The sequence below is a fragment of the Brachyistius frenatus genome, unplaced genomic scaffold, assembly GCF_029030835.1.
Source record: "Brachyistius frenatus isolate BFR_SWC_R1_liver_20210118 unplaced genomic scaffold, ASM2903083v1 Contig_168, whole genome shotgun sequence".
NCBI classification, from domain to species: Eukaryota; Metazoa; Chordata; class Actinopteri; family Embiotocidae; genus Brachyistius; species Brachyistius frenatus.
The window spans coordinates 156,009-172,747 of record NW_027210767.1 but is presented as its reverse complement, the minus strand read 5'-3'; the positions used below and the strand labels follow the sequence as shown (position 1 = coordinate 172,747).

General features: G+C 43.3%; 2 protein-coding genes and 2 non-coding genes across 6 annotated transcripts; all 4 read left to right on the top strand.

Moving 5' to 3' along the window:
• Positions 1-695: 695 nt before the first annotated feature.
• snx6 (sorting nexin 6) lies at positions 696-7,885 on the top strand. Of its 3 annotated transcripts, none has more exons than XM_069717095.1 (14): positions 696-834; positions 984-1,034; positions 3,023-3,127; positions 3,294-3,404; positions 3,550-3,671; positions 3,859-3,982; positions 5,006-5,101; positions 5,213-5,318; positions 5,682-5,757; positions 5,877-5,916; positions 6,030-6,116; positions 6,221-6,380; positions 6,528-6,613; positions 6,761-7,885. In XM_069717095.1, exons 1-14 carry the CDS (start codon positions 829-831, stop codon positions 6,800-6,802), a joined length of 1,212 nt encoding a protein of 403 aa, XP_069573196.1. In that variant the 5' UTR covers positions 696-828; the 3' UTR covers positions 6,803-7,885. The 3 variants fall into 3 exon arrangements, with proteins under 3 accessions (XP_069573196.1, XP_069573195.1, XP_069573194.1); XM_069717094.1 differs by having other exon boundaries at positions 697-834; positions 987-1,034; positions 6,749-7,885; XM_069717093.1 differs by having other exon boundaries at positions 697-834; positions 6,749-7,885.
• A 1,893-nt stretch (positions 7,886-9,778) lies between these two features.
• Positions 9,779-16,374, top strand: psma3 (proteasome 20S subunit alpha 3). The gene is made up of 11 exons (XM_069717089.1): positions 9,779-9,868; positions 11,033-11,115; positions 11,232-11,355; positions 11,853-11,954; positions 12,308-12,381; positions 13,133-13,205; positions 13,966-14,031; positions 14,894-14,940; positions 15,140-15,207; positions 15,807-15,871; positions 16,172-16,374. The coding sequence occupies exons 1-11, from the start codon at positions 9,848-9,850 to the stop codon at positions 16,214-16,216; spliced, it is 768 nt and encodes a 255-aa protein (XP_069573190.1). The 5' UTR covers positions 9,779-9,847; the 3' UTR covers positions 16,217-16,374.
• Positions 12,593-12,672, top strand: LOC138631904 (small nucleolar RNA SNORD53/SNORD92). The gene has a single exon (XR_011311763.1). It is a non-coding gene; the product is annotated as a small nucleolar RNA SNORD53/SNORD92 (small nucleolar RNA).
• Positions 15,338-15,417, top strand: LOC138631903 (small nucleolar RNA SNORD53/SNORD92). Its single transcript, XR_011311762.1, has one exon. It is a non-coding gene; the product is annotated as a small nucleolar RNA SNORD53/SNORD92 (small nucleolar RNA).
• Positions 16,375-16,739: the final 365 nt, after the last annotated feature.

The window sequence follows — 16,739 nt, the reverse complement described above, 5'->3', positions numbered from 1 at the left end:
AGATTTTTTTTTTTAAAGGAAATAAAATGGTTTTATACATTTTTGTAAAATTTAAAAAGATCTCGGTAATTGTCTGTAAAGTTCAAAACTGAGTTGTATTCAAACGATGTGTTTGAGGGGGAACGTGTGTACAAAGTGGAAGTTACATGTTTCTATATAGTCAGAACACACTAAATAATAACATTAATGAAGACATAAACAAGAGAAGGGTAAATGAAATAAAATCAGAATAAAGACAGATTTGTTACATCAGGCCTCAGTTTCATTTGAAACAAGAAAATGAAAGAAAGACGGGTTTTGAAATAGAGTAGTTATTAAGGTCGTCACGTGACTAAAGGTGAGGCTAATTTTTAATTTCCCATGCTTTATAATTAATTTGTAAGAGGTTAATTACCAAGAAACAGCTGTAAATGTTATTCCTGGCTGTAAATATGAAGCAGGTTAGGTTAGGTAGGTAGGTTCACGGACAGCCGCTGCATTCTGTTTTTAATCTGAGTTCCTTTGTTGAATTTGTTTTTCATGTTTTGAATTTGACAGATTTGTTTTCATCTGACTTTGTTTTGTTTTCTAATTTCATTTTAGTCTTTGTTTATTGTTTTTTTCTTATATTTAATTAATTTTTTTTTAATTTATATATTTTTTGTCTGTTAGGAATCCGAATTAGTATTTGGCTTGTTTGTTTTCAGTCTGGTTTTATTTCAGTTTGTTTGTTTAGAGTCTGTGTTTATTGTTTATTTGTTTTCTGTTTGTTTGTTTTGAATGTGATTGCTGAAATCCGCCCGGCCGTCCTGACGTCACTCCACTTCCTGTCTCCACCCGCTCGCAGCCATGATGGTGGGTTTCTCTCTTCTCTCCTTCTGTGTTCGTGTCGTTTTTCGGCTCGGTGTCGGGCCCCGGTTGTTGTCGTTAACGTTGTTGTTGATGTTTATGTGTTTGGGTCGGTGTGTCGGCAAACTAACGCTCTGTCGTCTCTTTATCTGCAGCAGGAAGGGCTGGACGACGGACCCGACTTCCTCTCCGAAGAGGACCGGGGAGTGAGTGCTCACCGTCTGCCTACCTGTCTGTCTGCTCACCTGACTGCTTGTCTGTCTGTCTGGGTTCCGCTCCCGGTTCCGTTCTGCTCAGCTAAGATAGCTAATTAGCATTAGCTCGGGTTTTTCCTGCCAAGATAGCCGTCCTGGCTACCGTTAGCTGCATGCTAACGGGCAGTTAGCCTGTCAGCTGTTGACCGGATGTCCCGCTTCGGTGGCCCTGCTGCGGTCCGATCAGCTTGCGGGCCGTTAGCTTCACCTGCTATCTCTGTGCTAACGTGACTACAGGTGCAGCAGAGGCAGTGCTAAAAGCTGGCGAACCTTTTACATCATTAACGTGTTGCTAATGAGCTATTTGATGCGTGTCACATGTCTGACACACACACACACACACACACGCCTCGGATGATAATTGGTTAACCAGCTTCAGTCCAGATTAAGTCAGACGCGGAAAGTTCAGAGTGAAACATCCCTTTAGTGTTTCCGGTTTGTCTGAGACCACCACAGCTGCTCTTTGAGTTTCCTGCTGATAATCGATCATCTTCACCATCAGATTGGTTAGAAAAACAAATGTTAATGACTTCAGCCCGACGAATCCTTAAATTAAGATCCTGTCTCTGCAGCCTCAACAAACACGCACAGAAAATATGTTTCCGTCATTTCTGAAATCTTGCCGTCACGTATCAGAAACTGTGTTTGTCAGGCCAGAGAGATAGATTTCATGTTTCTACTGTTGTATGTTGAGCTGCTACCAAAACCCAAATCAAGTTCAGCACAGTAATCACTAATCACAGTCACATGCTCGTTGTCGCAGCCTGCTTACTGCACAAAGCTGCACCGTTCCACTGAAAGATGAGGCGTCTCCAGTGGGGTCTTTTTTTTGTTCTTTTTTTTGTGGGAGCTTTTGAGTTGAAGTGGTTCTGAATCTGGAAAAACTAAAGATCTTAAGCTGCAGGACGTTGTTGTGGCTTCCCTTTCCCCTTTTTCTGCAGCCGTGGCCACATCAGCCGAAGGCCGACGTTTTCCAGGAGAGTCCGTGACGTTTTTCTGGCTTCAACCAAAGCTGCGAAATCTGTCCTGGAAAACTACCTCGTGTGTTTTATGGCAGCAGGATCGAAGCCTGTCTGCACCACGGGGACATAAATCAGAGTCTCATCTGCATATAAATGGACTTTTGCCTCAATTCGTGTCAGATGTTTCAGTCTGGAAGCGAGTATAATTAGAAAAAGAAAGTTTCACAGATCAGATCCGGAGAAAAGAGATGAATCCGAATGTCTTTGTCGTCTTCGTGCTGCAGTTCTGCTGTAAAATGATCCGATTGATGAACAACATTTTGACTTTATAAAGTCTTTTCATTAAAAATATTTGAAACTCTTTAATTTTTTTTTTTTTTATAGTTTTTGATCCTAGAACATCGTTGGAAGACGAACAGTTTAAATTACTGCTGCTTATTAGGGTGTAATGTGCATTTCAGGGAACATTTTCTAAAAGTTGGTTAATCGTTGCAGCTCTTTCGCAGCGTCGGCTTTTAAATAGATGTCAAAAAATGACCCTGTTACGGGCTCAACTTCAGCTACTTCAAAATAGTTTCTAAATATTAGGACAAAATCCTGCTCTGAATCTGAATCTGTGAGTCCTTTTGATTTGCAGGAGAACTTAAACCGCGTAAATTCACGCAGATCAAATTAAGGCCACAGATTGAGAGATATTTAATGATTGAAGTTTGCAGCTTTGCTTTTCTTTCACGCTGATGAAACGTGGATTTGAGCTGAAAGTGCCGAACGGGATGATTTCATGCTTCTTTGGAGAGAAACCTCGCTCGGTGTGTTTTGAAAATTCATCACTTTAAATCCAAAACTATCTGAAACCAGGAGAAGCAGGTTTAACGATCAGGCGTAGCGGCCGATGACGTTTATGCCGGTCAGGATGTGTACGTTGCCGATCACCGGGTGTGGTGCATTGTGGGATATGTGCTTTCTGTCCTCCTGCAGCCGCGGGCGGTGAACGTGGACCTGCAGACGGACGCCACGCTGCAGGTCGACATCTCCGACGCCCTGAGTGAGCGAGACAAGGTCAAGTTCACCGTCCACACCAAGGTGAGTTCGGGGTCGGAACCCGAACACTCGACCGCGCCGGTAAAACAGACGGGGTGGGGGTCGTGGTTTCGGGTTTCAGAACGGGCCTTCAGTAATAAACGTCCCCCGCTTCTGTTAGTCACAATGACCTGACAGATTGGGCTTCTTGTTTTTTTTTTTTTCAAAGAGCACGCTCCCCAACTTTAAGCAGAACGAGTTCTCGGTGGTCCGACAGCATGAAGAGTTCATCTGGCTGCACGACTCGTTCGTCGAAAACGAAGACTACGCAGGATACATCGTAAGAACCGCGCGCACACACACACACACACACACACACACACACACACACACACACACACACACTATCTCTCATGTCCTGGAGGCTCAAATGGGGCGCAGTGTGTCTCAGTCCCGTTTTTGTTGTTGTTGTTGTTGTTGTGCAGATCCCCCCGGCCCCTCCCAGACCAGACTTTGATGCGTCCAGGGAGAAGTTGCAGAAGCTGGGGGAGGGAGAAGGATCCATGACCAAGGAGGAGTTCACCAAGATGAAGCAGGAGCTGGAGGCGTGAGTCCGCACAGACGTCTCCACAGCAGTTCGTAGCTCATAAATCACCACAATGACTGACTGAGTCACTGCTGTGTGTGTGTGTGTGTGTGTGTGTGTGTGTGTGTGTGTGTGTGTGTGTGTGTGTGTGTGTGTGTGTGTGTGTGTGTGTGTGTGTGTGTGTCTCGTCACCACCACCACCACCCAGAGAGTACCTGGCCATCTTTAAGAAGACCGTCGCCATGCACGAGGTCTTCCTGTGCCGCGTGGCAGCTCATCCCGTCCTCAGGAAAGACCTGAACTTCCACGTCTTCCTGGAGTACAACCAGGACGTGAGTATCTCACTCGGGACAGACGCGGCTCGGAGGAAGAGCAGGTATCGTCTTTATCGGGCGTATCAGAATCACATTGCGCCGGACGGATGTAGAAATGCTTCTTCAAAAACACGACTAATGGCGCTTTTACGTCCGCTTAAACATCCTGAAACCTGCCAGTTTCCACCAAAGCAACTCGACAGACGGTGTAACATCAGCTTCTTTCTTTTTTTTTTCAGAGCTGGATATGTAATATGCGGAGGCTTAAAACACGAACGAGGATAGTGATAGAGCACCAAGATATGTGGCCGTTCCTCAAATGCATTCAGGAGACGATCCCCTCCGTTTTCTTTGCCGTTTTGAATCAGCTGACGCGTTGCTACGAGCCGATCGGCCGCTTTGAAAGCGGCGACGTTCTAAAACTTGACGAGCCGAGTCACAGGCAACACCGTCAGTTCTCACTGCGGCGACGTTAAAAAACAGTTTCACGAGTCTTTGGTCTGAACTGGGATTAACGGGGCCAGACTGTGTCGAAACAGAAGTCTCGAGTTGCTCTCGCTGAGTCTGCATCGTTTTATGAAGCGCCGCGAGGTCAGAGTGCACGTGTGCTGTTGACAGTAATAAATAAGCTCATCAAAGTTTTCCCCCGAACTCCTCCCGACTCCTTCAGCGAGACTGGAAAATACACAATCGAGGCTTCGCTCACCCCGATCCTAACGGTCGGAACACAACACGAGACTTTTCAGCCACTTAAGACCCGAACTGATCCGAGCTCTGTGTTCCCGGAGAGCTGGACGTTCTGTGAACTCTGTGCAGCAGTTTTATTAACACGCTTAATGACTTAAAGCTGCGGCTCCCGTACGAGCAAGCGTACGAGATCGGAGCAGTTTAAATGCCTGCGGACGAATCCGTGACGCCCAAATGAAGCGATTAAAAATGGATTAAAGATGGAACCTTGAGGGGAGAAATAATCTTCAGAAGCTGAAGAAGATGTTCAGTACGTGATTGTGTGTGTGTGTGTGTGATTTTTTTTTTTTACAGCTGAGCGTACGAGGGAAGAACAAGAAGGAGAAGCTGGAAGATTTCTTCAAGAACGTGGTGAAGTCGGCGGACGGCGTCCTGGTGGCCGGAGTCAAGGTGACCGACACGGAAACCGAGAGCTCAGAGCCTCCAGCTCACTTTTACTGACGCACATCTGTTGTCTTCTTTGTTTTCACCGTTTTTTTGTGTGTTTTTTTTGCGTTTCAGGACGTGGACGATTTCTTTGAGCACGAGAAGACTTTCCTGTTAGAATATCACAACAGAGTCAAAGACGCCTCGGCCAAATCTGACCGAATGATCCGCTCGCACAAAAGTAAGAGTCTCAAACAGACGCAGCTGTTTACCGGGGAGGGTGACGCATAATGATCCGGGTGCATTATGGGAAATGTGGGATCCCGTGTTTTTGGACTTTAATGTGTCTCGCATAAGACGCACACAGAGGCTCCCGTTTTTAAATTCAGAAACGATCAGGAACGTCATTTCATGAATGCACAAACCTGCGTCCACATTCAATGCTCTCCCTGCCGGGCGGGCGGAGGATATTTTTATTTTAGGATGGTATTTTATGCTCGTAGATGATTTACCGAGCAGAATGTCCCAACCCTGGAATGTGGAACCCGCCGTTTGGTTCTGATATATATATTTTTTTTATTTTTTTTTGGTGTCGTGGGTTTAGACGCTGCTGACGACATCAACAGAATCGCCTCAACTCTCTACACACTAGGAACGCAGGACTCCACAGACCTCTGCAAGTACGGTCAAACGCCTTTCCTCCGACAGAAAGTCCTTTAGAGGGTTTCCAGCACACAGTTTTAAGAGTTTGTGGCAAAAATTCAACGTCCTCCTCGTTGATCTGCGTCTTGTGTTGCAGGTTCTTCCTGAAGGTGTCGGAGCTGTTTGAGAAAACGAGGGTCGGTTTGTTTTCAGCCTTGTTCGTGTACTTTCTGGTCAACACGTTTCCTCCTTCATTCCAATAAGTGTAAACGAGCTGTCTGCTGATTGCCGTTCTCTCGTCGTCTCGCAGAAAATCGAAGCTCGAGTTGCAGCGGACGAAGACCTGAAGCTGGCCGACCTGCTGAAATATTACCTGCGAGAGTCCCAGGCGGCGAAGGTCTGACGCTTGCCGACAGCCGGTCGCTTCAAGATGGTCAATAAACTTGGGTTTCCGTTAAAAACTGAAGTGTGTGTGATGATGCCCCTCCCTCCTCCCTGCAGGACCTGCTGTACCGGAGGAGCCGGGCTCTGGTGGACTACGAGAACGCTAACAAGGCTCTGGACAAAGCTCGAGCCAAAAACAGAGACGTCCTTCAGGCCGAGACCAGCCAGCAGCTCTGCTGCCACAAGTTCGAGAAGATCTCCGAGTCCGCCAAGCAAGGTCTGTTACCTTGTCTTAAATATCTTCTGTTAACCCCTCGTCCTCTTTGAATTTACCTGCCGGTTCAGGCGCCTCGGAGAATCCGTGTGTAGACGTTTGTCCGACTCTTTTGCTTTATCTAACGGCGGATTCTCCTCTGAACCACAGAGCTCATAGACTTCAAGACGAGACGAGTGGCAGCGTTCAGGAAGAACCTGGTGGAGCTGGCAGAGCTGGAGCTCAAACACGCCAAGGTAATACTCCTGCTGTTAGAGGAGCAGTTTAGCTGTCCATGAAAACCCTCCGTAGTCACATTACAGTCAGACAGAGAGACGTCCAGCACTGTTCAAGTCTGAGATTTCTCTGACTCCGCCCCCTCTCATCTGTAGGGGAACCTGCAGCTGCTGCAGAGCTGTCTGGGCGTCCTGAAAGGTAACACTTAACTGTACGACCCCGCCCACATCCAGCTGGACACGCCCCCGGTCACAGTCCTGCCCATTTCCAGCTGGACACGCCCATTAGGGGGCGGAGCCACGAACGACGGATGAACGACACCGAAAACTCTGGACCACAGAGAGAGAGAGAGAGAGAGAGCGAGATATAACAAAGGGTTAAATATGACAGGAAGTCTGTCGTCTTCATCACTAACCAGACATTGTCTTCATCCTTATCCTCCTCCTCTTCCTCTCTCTCTAGGAGCACCTGTGCTGGTCCCGCTGGTGGAGCAGAACCCAGCTGGGTCATGGTAGAGTCTCACTGTCTCCTGAGTGATGTTCATATGAAATGTCCTGTTCACAGAACCAGCAGTCTGGTTCCGGTCGGGTTCCGTTGTAACTCAGTATCATCTGCTATTATTCAGTGCCGACACCTGGACTGTACGTTGACTTCTGTCGTTGCACTGAAGTTAAATGAAATAAATTCACTCTAAAATGTGTCACTTTTTTCATTTGAGTCAGAAAGCGTTTGATCAAAGAATAAATCAAAAGGATCTTCAACGTGATCCGATATGGCGAGTCCACACAGAACCAGAAACATTCGTATGAACGTCACTCAGAGGAGGCGACGCCAATCCCAGTCTGCTGCGTCTGCACCAACTGGTCCCAGTTTGTCTCTGCTAGTCTCCATCTGACCGGCTCCTTTTGTCTTATTTTGAAAGTGAAACATCAGAACTCTATTCGCCAAAGAAACAAAAACCGGAAGTCGTGATCTCGACTCTCTGTCTCATAATCAGGAGGAAAAGTTTCTTTCCAATTTTGCAATTATGAGACACATTTAAAATAACTCGACGTAATTATGAAATATCTCTCGCGTTCGTCCTTTGGGGATTTCAGTAAACAGAAATCAACTTGTTCAAATTATTTCCTTGAATTTTTTAATTTTTTAATTTTAATTTTACTGCAGAGATGTTCTTCTTTTCAATTCGTGAGCAGAAAGTTATCGAAGTCCCCCCAAAAAATAATGTCGGTATCGGTACTCGTCTTTCGGTAGCTGGTTTATGATCTTCCTCAGCAGGTGATAAATTTCAACTTTTTTTTTGACACCTTAAAGGAAGAAAATTGAAACGAGTTGATTTCTCATTCGATTATTTCTGTTTCTGTTTCAGAAAAAGACAAAACTGCTTCGTCGTCGTGGAGTCTGTCCGTCTTTTCTGTTTTATTTTCTGTTTCTGTGCAGCTGTCATCATTCTGTCCTCATCGTCCTCCTCCTGCTCTTCTGTTCTCCGTTGTCTTACTTTGGCGGTGCTTGTGTGTGTGTGTGTGTGTGTCTGGGGGTCGTTTTAATGTGTCGGTGAACTTCCTGTTCGGCCGCCGCTGTGTGACGGTGTTTGGAGTCCAGCTCTCGGTTCTTATTAAAATGTAATTTCACTAAATAAATTTAAAAAAAAGCCTTGTACATGTTTGTATTAGTGAACTAATGAACGCTAATCATCTTCATCACTAACTGTAGCTTCTTTTCTCTCCGATCAGATGTTTTTTTTTGTTTTTTGTTTTTGTCATTCCAGTTGATGGTGGAGCTTCAGTCTGTTTGCCTTAATCCGTTGCTCTGTTTGATTTATTGTAAAGACAAAGTTAAAAAGTCGCAGAATGAAATCGTACTATGTTCCCGTTCGGGTTTTTTTTTTTTTTTATTATTATTTTTTTTTTTTTAAGTGCACTGAATGTTTTTTCACTCTCATGTGACCAAAGCTTTCTTTTCCGACTCGAGATGGAGACGTGATGAAAAAAAGAAGAAGAATTAAAACAGATGATTTATGAAATTCACAACATTTTTAGTTGTTTAAACCTTCAGCAGGTCTGTAATCCACCCCGGTCATACTGAGACTCAATAAAACTTTACAGACACTTTTCTTACAAATCCTCTGTGTGAGCGGTTTACTGGCACCATCGGAGAGACCGACAGCGTCTGATTGGACGAGAGAGCTGTCCATCACGCAGTCAGACGTTGGTTTGCTGCTTAGTTTGTGTGTGTGTGTGTGTGTGTCACGGGTTTACTTCAGGATATCAAAAGCACTACAGTTTGAAGTTGTTTCAGGAAATCTTTGTCTTTGAATTTTAATTGATGCCCCAAGTTCAGAAACTGCAGTTCCCATGATACTTTGGGTCTATATGATAGACTTTCTCTCTATTTCACAACAAATTTAATGGAAAGATATGATTTTGAAAGCTAATTGTGCACACAGGCTTTGTTTTGATGACAATTTAAAGTCTGCAGAAGCATGTTAAATGTATTTATTGTTGCATTTATAATCAGCCAGTCAACTACTGTAAATTGAATCATGAAAAGAATAGATTACACGTCAAGGACTAAAGTTGTACAAAACACAGCTGGTGCCATAAAAAAAACATTTAAAAAAATTTGTTTTGGACAGTTCAATACAAAATATTTTTTTCCTAATCAGGTTTATTTTGAAGTATTTTGAAAATTTCACTGCAGCAGGAAGAACTGTGCGTCGTGACGTCACTGCAGCATCACTCGGAACTGGAACCAAACTCGTCTTCTGTGGTGTAAAATGACCAGCTCTAAACTCAGGAAAAAAATAGATGACAGGAAGTGAATGTCCCTCCAAAATAAAAGCTCAATTATGAAACCATGCATTCATTGATGTTTAATTGAAACACGTGGTAATTCTGCTTCAGTTTATGGTTGTTTATGAGTTTCTCAGTCGTTTTGTGTCTTTAATTTTTTTTTATATGACCTGGTGGTCATTTTGTGACATTTTGAGATTATTTTAAACCATTTTTTTTTAATTAGTCTCTGAAAAAAGATCTAAAGAGAACCCTGTGGTCGTACATGGTTATCTAACAAAATATGATATGTTTTCATTTCTTTTTAATTTTAAACATGTCTATCGGTCGTACATGGCTCCGTTTTTCACCAAGACTTTTATTGTGAAAGCTGTGGCCGGAAGCAGATCTGCAACGTTTGATGACGCACAGGAACAGCGGGTCGATTGAGAGCTGTTCAGAGGACTCACAGTCGGTGTAAAGATGAGCTCCATCGGGACCGGGGTGAGTGTTTCAGTGTCTCTCTGAGCTGAAGCGCCTCTTTAACTTCACATTAAATGTTTCTGTTTCCGCTTTCAGTCCGAATTTTAGGGAAATACTCCACTTTCGTACGGGAAAGCACTTTATTTACAGCGACCTGTGGCTAGCACGCTAGCTAGCATGTTAGCATGCTGAGTCACAGCAAGGCCCCGTGCGGAACAGAACTGAAACTGAAAATAGACCGAGCCGAATGTTTTAGTTGAGTTTAATTGAACACACTGTTTGTTTTAAACGAGCAGAACAAAACGGACCTGTCATTGTCATAGAACTTCTCATTTTAATGAGAAAATACTGATATTGACGTAATCACAGACGATGTTAGCTTCGGCACTTGCCTAACCCCGTTTGGAAATAATCAGATTTAAATTCACTCCCTTGTCAGACAAAATTCGCTCCCCGAATAGATGATTTTTTTTTAGACTTTTGATTATCTAAACAATCTGCTGTGGTTCCATCGGGGTTTTACTTGACTCGCAAACAAACTTGATCTTCCGCCGCAAACTAAAAACACACCTCTTCCGACTACACTTTGAATTAAGTAGCACTTAGTAATAGCACTTTGAAGTTTGGCTTTCTCGAAGAAAATTGTACTCTCTTCTGAATTTGTACCCTCATGGTTGAAATGCACTTCGCTTTGGATAAAAGCGTCAGCTAAATGAAATGTAATATAATCCCAGCTCTGAGAGCTGCAGTATCCAGCAGGACAATAATATTATATTTAGTATGAAAACACCTCAAAACAACTGTTTGGTGTGTCAGTTGAATGATTTTTAGCAGGTAGAAGTGATGTGTTTAAGGTATTAAGTGACTAATATTTTCATGGATTTGTGTTGCATATTCAGGTTTTAAATAGGTTTATCCTGAAATGATGGATTGTGATTTACTGAAGAGATTTTAATCTCCACAGATTGAAAACCGGCCGTCTTTTATCAGGCAGTGAATACCAGCAGTATTTACACTTTCAGCATGTTTATCTGTACACACGATAAATATGAATCCTAAGTGCTCTCTCAAAGGTAAAGGACTTGTGAGACGTGTGAGAAGTGGATAAAACCCCCGATCTGTAGAACTGTTGACATTTATTTTACTGTGTGAAGCTGCTGAGGTGACATTTTCTGTGTCCTGCAGTACGACCTGTCGGCTTCCACCTTCTCACCGGATGGCCGAGTGTTTCAAGTGGAGTACGCCATGAAGGCCGTGGAGAACAGCAGGTACGAGTCTTCACCTTTTTAAACCAATACCAGGGGCAGACACGTTTCACACACACTCTTGATCATGTATCTTTCAGCCAGCTGTCTAATGTGTGTGTGTGTGTGTGTGTGTTCAGCACGGCGATCGGGATTCGCTGTAAGGACGGCGTTGTGTTCGGGGTGGAGAAGCTCGTCCTGTCCAAGCTGTACGAGCAGGGATCCAACAAACGCATCTTCAACATTGACAGACATGTTGGCATGGTAACTACATGCGCGCGCACACACACACACACACACACACACACACACACACACACACACACACACACACACACACACACACACACACACACACACCAGCCTACCATCTGACATTTGATAAATGATGTGATCTTCGAGATTTAAAAAAAACAACAAAAAAAACTTTCCTCTTGAACCTGCCAGTAGTTTTGGGGGTTCAGCAGGTGAAACCAAATGTCTGTCATCTCCTGTCACACAAAGAAAACCTGATGAACTACTCAAGACATTTAATTTCTCAAAACAAAGCATCATTTTATTAGTAATATGAATTAGATTAGTTGGTCTACTGGCCATTAGGAAGGTCATGTGATGTGCATGTATTATGTCGATGGGTTTAGTGTCGGACATGAATGGGACCTTTCACTCTGCGTTTACTTCATATTTTCTAGGATATTTGAACTTCAGTGTTGATGGATGAGTAAATAAAGCGTCCTCTCTCTCTCTCTCTCTCTCTCCAGGCAGTCGCTGGTCTGCTGGCTGACGCTCGCTCGCTCGCTGAAGTCTCCAGAGAAGAAGCCTCCAACTTCAGATCAAACTACGGACACGACATTCCTCTGAAGGTAACGACACGTCAGCTTCCTGTCGTCATTCGTCTCTTTTCGGGACAAATCGCTGCGGGGCTGGACATCAGAATTTATTTAAATCAGAAAACAGAAGAAATTTAAAACGGTTCAGAATAAAGTCCGACTCACATCTGATCATTATTGTGTGTAAACATGAGGGGCCGATTATTAAACAGATTGTGATCAGAGGACCGATTGGGTTGCTGCGTCACTCCTTCTGGGCGGGGCGGGGGGGTTAAAAAAAAGAAAAAAACACTGATGACGAACCTCCATCCACCTTAGAGTTAGCATTGTGTGATGCTAGGTTAAAGGCTGTGATGCTAAGCTAACTGCGCTTCCTGTCATTGCAGCACCTGTCGGAACGAGTAGCCATGTACGTCCACGCCTACACGTTGTACAGTGCCGTGAGGCCATTCGGCTGCAGGTGAGTTCAATGGAACATTACGGTGCGTTCAGGGACCATACGAATTTTCTCACTTGAAACACAGCTGCCTTTGTCTGTCAATCAAAGTGATGACTAATGAGCTGTCAATTGATTAAAGAGGTTGAAGAGGAAAAAAAAACTTTGTCTACATTCCATCACTGATCCCAAAACATGGATCAATACCACCGATTGGTTAAAACTCGGCAGCAGGGAGGGATGATGAGAGTCAGAAAGGTTTCGCACACTTTGCTGAAATCCCATGATGTCACTTCCTCTTGGCTGTCTGACCTACTCTAAGCTGCCCTTACCTCCGAGCATAACGATCGATTTTTTTATTTTTTTTTATTCAATCCAATCGGTTGACTCCCAGTCTGACATCAAACTGATATGTCTTTTGAATGAAACTTTATAAACAAATACAAAAGTGGACAACAACAACACAGAGTGATGAAATTACACCGAGCGAAACTTTGACATTAAATCAGGGTAACTAAAATCCTCAGCTGTTCACAACAAACGTCAACTTCATTCAGGAATCAGTGTCGTGTGTTGGAGGTCAAAGGTCAGCGGTGCGATGCGTTCGAAGGTCAGATCAAATCAGTCTGAAGCAGTGAAGGATCATCAGCTCAGGAACACAAAAGTAGCTGGTGAAGATGATGAAGCTGAAGTGTTACACACTCCCTCCTCTTCCTCACTGCCTTTTAGCCTGCGTTGTTGTTGTTGTTTACCACAATGTGTTCGTCTCTCCCAGTTTCATCCTCGGCTCATACGACAAAGATGACGGTTCTCAGCTCTACATGGTCGACCCATCTGGCATCTCATACGTAAGTCTGTCTGTACACACACACTCACACACACACACACACACACATACACACATCACGTATCTTTCACCCAGCTGCATTGGGGCCGGCGACACCAACAGACTTAACAAACTGGTTAAGAAGGCCGGCTCCATCATTGGCTGCAAACTGGACAGGCTGGAAAAGGTGGTGGAGAGGAGGACGCTGAGGAAACTATTATCCATATTGGATCACCCTGACCACCCTCTCCACCACCTGCTGCAGGGACAGCGGAGCACTTCTTCCACCAGACTCCTCCAGCTCCGCTGTCACAAGGACAGATACAGGAGATCATTCCTGCCGACCGCAATAAGACTGTACAATAACTCACCTCTGGCAAAATCCATCACACAACAATAACACTGTTGTCTGAAAAACACATTTTTCTTGTTTGTTTAAATCTTTGCACTATTGTTTAGTTAGTTTTAATTTATTTTAATTATTTTATTTTATTTATTGTATATACTGTACATTTTTATATTTAATATTTTACTGTTGTTTTATTGCTTTCCTGTACCTATAATGCTGCTGTAGTGAAAAAATGTCCCCTTGTGGGATTAATAAAGTAACTATGTCTATCTATCTATCTATCTATCTATCTATCTATCTATCTATCTATCTATCTATCTATCTATCTATCTAACTAACTATATATCTATCTAACCATCTAACCTGTGTGTGTGTGTGTGTGTGTGTGTGTGTGTGTGTGTGTGTGTGTGTGTGTGTGTGTGTGTGTGTTCAGGGTTACTGGGGATGTGCCATCGGAAAAGCAAAACAAGCTGCCAAGACGGAGATCGAAAAGCTGGGGGTGAGGTTCCGGCAGATTCAGGAAGTTCATTCACTAAACCGACATGTCTCTTTAATAGTGGCTGTTTTTTTTTTTTTTTTATCATGTAAAGAAGCCTTCAAACCTCCAGGTGATGTCAGAGTTTCGGTCTGCAGCTTAAAGCGCCCACTAAACTCTGCCATAGATTGTCTGTGAGGGAAGATGCATCACTCTGTAATAATTCTCTATGATCGTCAGTGAGCACCTTAAATACAGCAGTCTCCTGTAGCTGTGAAACACTCGTGAACAATCGGCTGTAAAAGTCCAAATATTCAGACATTTAATGAAGTGTTTGGTTATTTATTTTTTGGTATATGTCATTAATACTTTCAGGCAATAGTATCAGACAATTTATAGAATTATTATTTATTTTTTTAAATTTTGATTACTTATTTGCATCTTTTTATTATTTGATTGAGATTTTTAAAAGACATTTTCTGTACACATTTTTATAAATATTCTGACTTATTTTCAGACATTTTTAAAAATATTTTTTCAGCCTTTTTTACGCTCATTTTAATTATATTATTATTATTACATTTCAATCAGCACCGCAGTAATTGATATTATTCAACTATTTTTAGGCTTTTTAATTTATTTTCTGGTGGTATTTTACTCACCCGTTAATGTATTTTAAATAAAGGGGGAAATGACTGCCGGATTAATTGATCAGGAGAATGGTGGATAAGTGCGGCTCAATGCGGCAAGAAATCTTTATAATTTTGGATTTATTTGTGCAAGTTGTTGTTGTTGTTCCTCGGAGCCGATGACAAACAACCACACGGATGATTCAAGTGGTTCAAGGCTCTTCCTGTCGTAACCGTGTGTTTTTCTCATCCGTCAGATGAAGAACATGACGTGCAGAGAGCTGGTTAAAGAAGTCGCCAAAATGTGAGTCGGCAACGTCCAAGCTGAACTTTAACTCTTAACTCGCATCCGATGTTACCAATATGAGGGCGTCAGATTTTATCAGTAGAGAAAACAGGAAATGAAGCTGTCAGATAAAGGTGCAACATTTCCTTCAACTATCAGCGCAGTTAACACGTCATGTTTCTGTCAAGACTGAAATATTTTATTTTGGACTTTCCAGAATCTACATCGTTCATGACGAGGTGAAGGACAAATCGTTCGAGCTGGAACTCAGCTGGGTCGGAGAAGGTAAGAACCAATCACGGCTCCGATTTTCTTCTTCTCTGCCCGGTTTGTTTGTCTCTTAAGAAGAAATGCTTTTATTTCTTAAAAGCTTTTAGTTTCCTGTGAGATTGAGCAGCTGAAGCTGGTCAGCAGAGAGGGATGATGAGAGTCAGAAAGGTTTCGCTAACTGGGCTGAAATCCCGTGATGTCACTTCCTCTTGGCTGTCTGACCTCGAGCTGCACACGCAGGAACACACCTGCTCTCACTTCTGATCGCTACAATCGATCAGGTTCCTTCTTCGATTGAGAAACGTCACGCCGGTCGTGACGGAAAAGGCCTTTTAACAAAACAAATACAGAAGGTGGCAACGACACTTGGTTTGAAAGTTTTACAGTTTCACAAATGAGCTCTGAGGAAAACAAGGAACGAAAAACGGGCTCAAAACTAAAAACATCAAATAACATTCAGCCGTTACTGCAGTTCTTAAAAAAAGGGTCTATTTCTAGATATAAACGCTGGATTTTTATGACATCATTGATCGGAGAAACCTCACCTGGATGAACCTTGTACAGGTAAATTACAGCACGTCTGACTTTCCTCCCATCTGTCGTCTCTCCTTCAGTCACAAACGGACGACACGAGTTGGTGCCCAAAGACGTCCGAGAGGAAGCAGAGAAATACGCCAAGGTGAGCATTTACCTGCAGTAGCGACATTCACATCGACTGAAACACACACACACACACACACACACACACACACACACACACACACACACACACACACACACACACACACACACACACACACACACACACATCTGACTTTCTGGCAGTGGAAGAGAAATAAAATAACCAGAAAGTTCCTGTCGCTTGTCGTTTCCGTAGTTCTTGTCGCTGCCTGTAGAAGCTAGCGTTTCCGTAGTTCCTGTTTCTGCCTTTAGGGGGCGGTAACATTCAGCTGATTCTCCTGTTTTTTCCGTGTTGCAGGATTCCCTGGAGGAGGAGGACGACTCGGATGAAGACAACATGTAAACTCAGCACTAACGCCCTTCATTTCCATCTCTGCTGACAGCACACATCTGATTCTTTTTTATGTTTTATAGCTCACAAAACTTTCATGTTGGTTGTTTTGCTCTTGGTTTGATGATATTTCAGCTTTGAAAATAAAAACTAAAAAAAGTTGGAGGAAAGTTTTACGGGCTGTTTTGTGTTGATCAGCTGATGAACACTAAATATAAATCAGCTCTGACTCTGAATAAAAAAAAAGATGAAAAGACTTTTTTTCATTATCGGTTAATAAAACATCCGAGTGTTGAAGGGAAAATATTTTTGCCAAAACATCAAACCTTAAAACAAGTAAACGGCCGTAAGCGTCTTTGCTGCCGAGGTGCCAAGTGTTGTTTGAAAATGCAAATCAATGAATTGTGCGACGGAACCTCTGTCACTGATTTCCTTTTTACGTGTAGACTTTGATTCTCCCCAAGTGCTCGCTGAATAGAGCTGCTGCTCCTTTGAGTCGAAAAGGAGCCAGCTGAGGTTGGTTGGGAGTTTCTGA

What these genes read in the sequence shown, in the direction of transcription:
- psma3 (XM_069717089.1), top strand. Translation starts at nt 9,848, where the DNA reads ATGAGCTCCATCGGGACCGGG. An exon ending in ACCCATCTGGCATCTCATAC is followed by an intron (nt 13,206 to 13,965) that starts GTAAGTCTGTCT and finishes GTGTGTGTTCAG; the next exon opens with GGTTACTGGGGATGTGCCAT. An exon ending in GTTAAAGAAGTCGCCAAAAT is followed by an intron (nt 14,941 to 15,139) that starts GTGAGTCGGCAA and finishes TGGACTTTCCAG; the next exon opens with AATCTACATCGTTCATGACG.
- snx6 (XM_069717093.1), top strand. An exon ending in ATGAAGCAGGAGCTGGAGGC is followed by an intron (nt 3,672 to 3,858) that starts GTGAGTCCGCAC and finishes ACCACCACCCAG; the next exon opens with AGAGTACCTGGCCATCTTTA. An exon ending in GAGAGTCCCAGGCGGCGAAG is followed by an intron (nt 6,117 to 6,220) that starts GTCTGACGCTTG and finishes TCCTCCCTGCAG; the next exon opens with GACCTGCTGTACCGGAGGAG.